Below are 4,057 nucleotides of genomic sequence, written 5' to 3'. Positions count from 1 at the left end.
GAATCCTGACCATGGGATGGGATGTCAGGGGCAGGCTAAAAATACACTCTTCCTATCATCCAAGCCTAAGCATAGTAGAAGGGTTGGGACAAGGGACAAGATCGTCCGTGCCCGAAATCCTCAGGCAAGCATCTTCGACACATCCCCACCTCAGGATATGCTTAGAAGGTAGAGGACGTATATGCACACCCATTTCTTCTGCTTCCTCCGGCGTAGCCTCAGTAATGATCTGAAGGGCTAGAAGACGGAGCTTGGCATCCGCCCTCCGGTGGAAGAAGGAAAGTTTACGATGAAGAACTTGGCCAAGACTGGGGTCTTCCTGAACCACTTTCTTGGCCCGCTCAAGCTCTTTCCAGTTGGCGAAGGCATGACCCAGGAACATAGCCCGCCTTGTCCAGATCGACGAGCACCAAGATTGTGCTAAACTCCAATATTTTTGGGTGAGCCAAAAGATATGGAGGCAACTCTACCCATGGTGTCAATGCAGGGAGAGAAGGGAGTCGTCCCACGGGACGGCCTATGACCATTGGTGGAGCAGGGTGGGTCGCTGCCGAGGTTGACGGAGGAAGAGAAAGTCTCGATGCCATCATATACGAGAGTGTAGGATAAGAGGCCACGACCCTGGGTAGAGGATGAGATGGACGAGAGGAGGAAGAAGAAACATTCCGGTCATATGGAGAGTAGTGGCGGAAGGCAAAAGATGAAGAGGCCATGACGAAAAAGCGATGAGCTAGATACGGCGGTGGTGAAAAAGGTGAAATTTATAGGTAAGGCTTAGTCGCCTTACCCCATCACATTTAACGAAGAGATACTACCATGAGGGATCTTTTGTTCTTGGGAGTGCGGGACAGTAAAAACCCATGCATGGGATCGAAAGCGGCACGCTATGGAGTTGAGCCACTGCAATGTCTCACGTCCCGGAAAAATAAAACCACTTCCTTTTCCCACTCGAAACACGGCGATAGTAATTTCTGAGGAGGTCACTGTTATTTTTCGATAGGTCCACCCACATCGTGATCAGAGTGCATGCCTTCAACTTTGACCACTTTGAAAGAACTCTGCGGGCTAGCTCTCAGGGGCTACTGATGGAACATTAGATACCGGGCATACATAAAGTTTAAGTTTTGCACCCTCTCGGAGATAAGTTGGCATGGGAAAATACAAACGAAACACCGGAGTGCACTACGGTAAAAAGTATGGTATAAAAGATACAAAATGCAGGATCTATGAAGAACAAACAGCCGCAGAAGATCCCCGAGGAGGCCCCTGACGCCAGCCATGACGCACTCGGGGGCTGAATCCCTGAGTAGACGGTACACATGTTGGCCAGAAAGGCTGGTCTTGCAACGCACTCCACCAACTAGGATGTACTAAGAAATGACAAAAAAGTATGATGTACTTTGTTATTGCTGCATATCCAATATCTATACGCTTGAATTTATTAGGAAAGATCAGATACGACAAAGCCCGAAGATATATTCTAATTAATCATCTTTAAAAGGACAGTTGGATTCCATCACTGCTCCGCTCCTCGCCCTCCCATACATACATTTAGATTTCACACTTTCCCTTCTGTTATGGCACCCAACTCTCCTTGGTCTGCCATGAAGGCGAGAGTCGAGGTAGAGGACCCAGAGCCAGTCATCACTGGGTTCAACAACAATGACCGTAGCTGCGATGGTATCAATCATGACAAGAACGAGAAGCCTGCCAGTTTAGAGCTCCGCCTATGGTGGCCATGCGAGACTATGCAACAGGTAATGTACTTGTGTGTTTATCTTGTAGTGGATATGCCTATGATGCAGTGTTAAGAGAGGAATTGAATGGTCCAAAGGAGCAGGAGGTCAAAACTTGCCATAAATGACACCAATTTGTTTTTTTCTCCATAGGAGGGTACACCAGTCATGGAGGAAGGCAAGCAGGCGACGATGTCAGTGGGGAACAAGGTGAAGGTGCCAGAGAATGGGATGTCCATCCATCAACCAGTGATCGTACCAAGCACCAGAAAGTATTGGACCGACAGGGAACATATGTAATTAATTTTGCATACTTCCTCATTTATCATTCAAATTCCTACACTCGCACTAATTTATGAAGAATTGTCTAGGAATTGACTTATGAGATTGGATGATTTTTATCGTTGTACTTCGAAATATCATAATCCAATGCTTTAGTTTCACATTTATGGGGAAGATAATTTTTGAGTCAACTTGTGTTCATCCTTTTATTTGTCCTACAAAGTTTATATTTAAAAATTCTACTCTCTAATGATTCTATAATCTTTCACTAGATTGTTCAGCTTCCCTTTAAAGTTAATGGAATTCGTCTTTTCCTAAATGGATAGTGCATCAATAGTTTTTCATGCTAAAATATGTTATAGTTGCAAGTATAAACATGATATGTCTATTAGACATCAGTATGGTTGTAGTAATTATTCAGTGCTTACTCATGTACACTCACTTGCTTTAATGTATTAAATCGTAGAATCATATAATCAAACAGTTGTCATTGACATGGTTAGAGTGAGTGCACATGTTTCTATATGAAAATATTTGTATGTTTCACACCTCAAACTATTTCATTTACTAATTTAGTTTTAAGTAAAATATATTAATGTTTTGTGTCCACACATATCTAAAAACCATGTTTATTAGGTACAAGCTACCTCAACTAATGAATGATTAGTGTGTAGCTCTTTCAATAACCTAACTTATTCATCTCTAACATGGTTATGCAAGGCTCTTTCTTCGAGGATTGGGTGTCTATGGGCGTGGAAAATGGAAGGAAATATCCAAGGACTTTGTCACCACCAAGACTCCTGTGCAGGTTTCAAGCCACGCACAGAAGTACTTCAGGAGGATAAAGAAAGGAGAGCTGGAAAGGCAACGCTACAGCATCAATGACCTAGAGCTCAAAATTGTCAAACCATGGACAATTGGAAATAACTCTAGTGCCTACCAATCTATCATCTTTGATGATGCTGATAACCAGAACCAAAGTTTCGACATGTAAACTCAGCATTAAGCCAGGTCCGCAGCCTGAATAATATCGCTCAATTCTATTTACCATTCTCAAGGACATAGCCTCCAAAAAATAGTATCTTGTTGAACAGAACATGTCTCAGTTACTATATTGGGAGAATCGACCATATTGTGTGTTACTATTTACTATCTTTATATGAATATTGGAATTAAACTTTATCTGGTATCAATACAAATATGCGTGTTTTTACTATAACACATGTCCACTATGTTAACTACTTACTACATGCATTGACAATTTGTAATTTTTAGGACCACCTAATCGTCTTTAAATGACACAAGTGGCTTCAGAATTTTTCACATTTGAAGCATCCTATTATTTTATAGTTTCTTGGTATTATAGTCTATTGTTCAATTAACATTTTTTACACACCTAGACATCAAATATACATTTTGGTTTGGTTCTTCATACTCAAAGGATAGAAATCATAGTAAATAGGATGCATTTAATATAGCTACAAGCATCACAAAGGGAGATTTCCCCTCTTGTATCTGTTTCCCCTCATCTTCCCCTCCTCTAGAACCTTTCCAGCCCCATACCCTTCTATGGCTTTTCTCCTTGCCCTTTATTGGCAGCTCTAAAGGCTCGAGAGGAGGATGAGGTGGAGGAAGGTACAGTTTTGTTTTAAGAATACATTGTCATGTATTTTAAACAAACCAAATCCAATTCCAATCTCCACATTCCTCCTCCTTGTCCTTGCTTTGTCCATGGTGGTTGGGAGAGAAGTCACTCGTGAAGTGGAACTTGGTTTTGATTTCTCTTTGCAATACATTGTTCTGTGTTTACCTTTCCAATAGGTCAATTCCAATCTCCAATTTCATCCTCTCACTTGCTTCGTGGTAGTTGAGAGAGAAACCGGTGACTACATGGGGGTGGATCCACTTCTACAAACCAAAGCATGTCTTATATGAAAATATCTCCAACACAATAGAAGGTTGTAGTCAATAGGATGCTCACATCCACATATGCCTTCTGATAGAAATGGAAAATGGATCAAGTTTGTTTTGGTCAACTG

At 41.7% G+C, this 4,057-nt stretch overlaps 1 protein-coding gene across 1 annotated transcript; it reads left to right on the top strand.

The window, feature by feature from the left end:
* The first annotated feature begins 1,519 nt into the window (after positions 1-1,519).
* On the top strand, positions 1,520-3,200 carry LOC125525726 (uncharacterized). The gene is made up of 3 exons (XM_048690730.2): positions 1,520-1,757; positions 1,890-2,032; positions 2,739-3,200. Exons 1-3 carry the CDS (start codon positions 1,578-1,580, stop codon positions 3,010-3,012), a joined length of 597 nt encoding a protein of 198 aa, XP_048546687.1. The 5' UTR covers positions 1,520-1,577; the 3' UTR covers positions 3,013-3,200.
* The last annotated feature ends 857 nt before the right edge of the window (positions 3,201-4,057 follow it).

The sequence above is a fragment of the Triticum urartu genome, chromosome 7A, assembly GCF_056163025.1.
Source record: "Triticum urartu cultivar PI428250 chromosome 7A, HENAU_Tu73, whole genome shotgun sequence".
In the NCBI taxonomy this organism is placed as follows: Eukaryota; Viridiplantae; Streptophyta; class Magnoliopsida; order Poales; family Poaceae; genus Triticum; species Triticum urartu.
The sequence above is the reverse complement of the archived record's forward strand: the minus strand, read 5'-3'. Positions and strand labels throughout refer to the sequence as shown.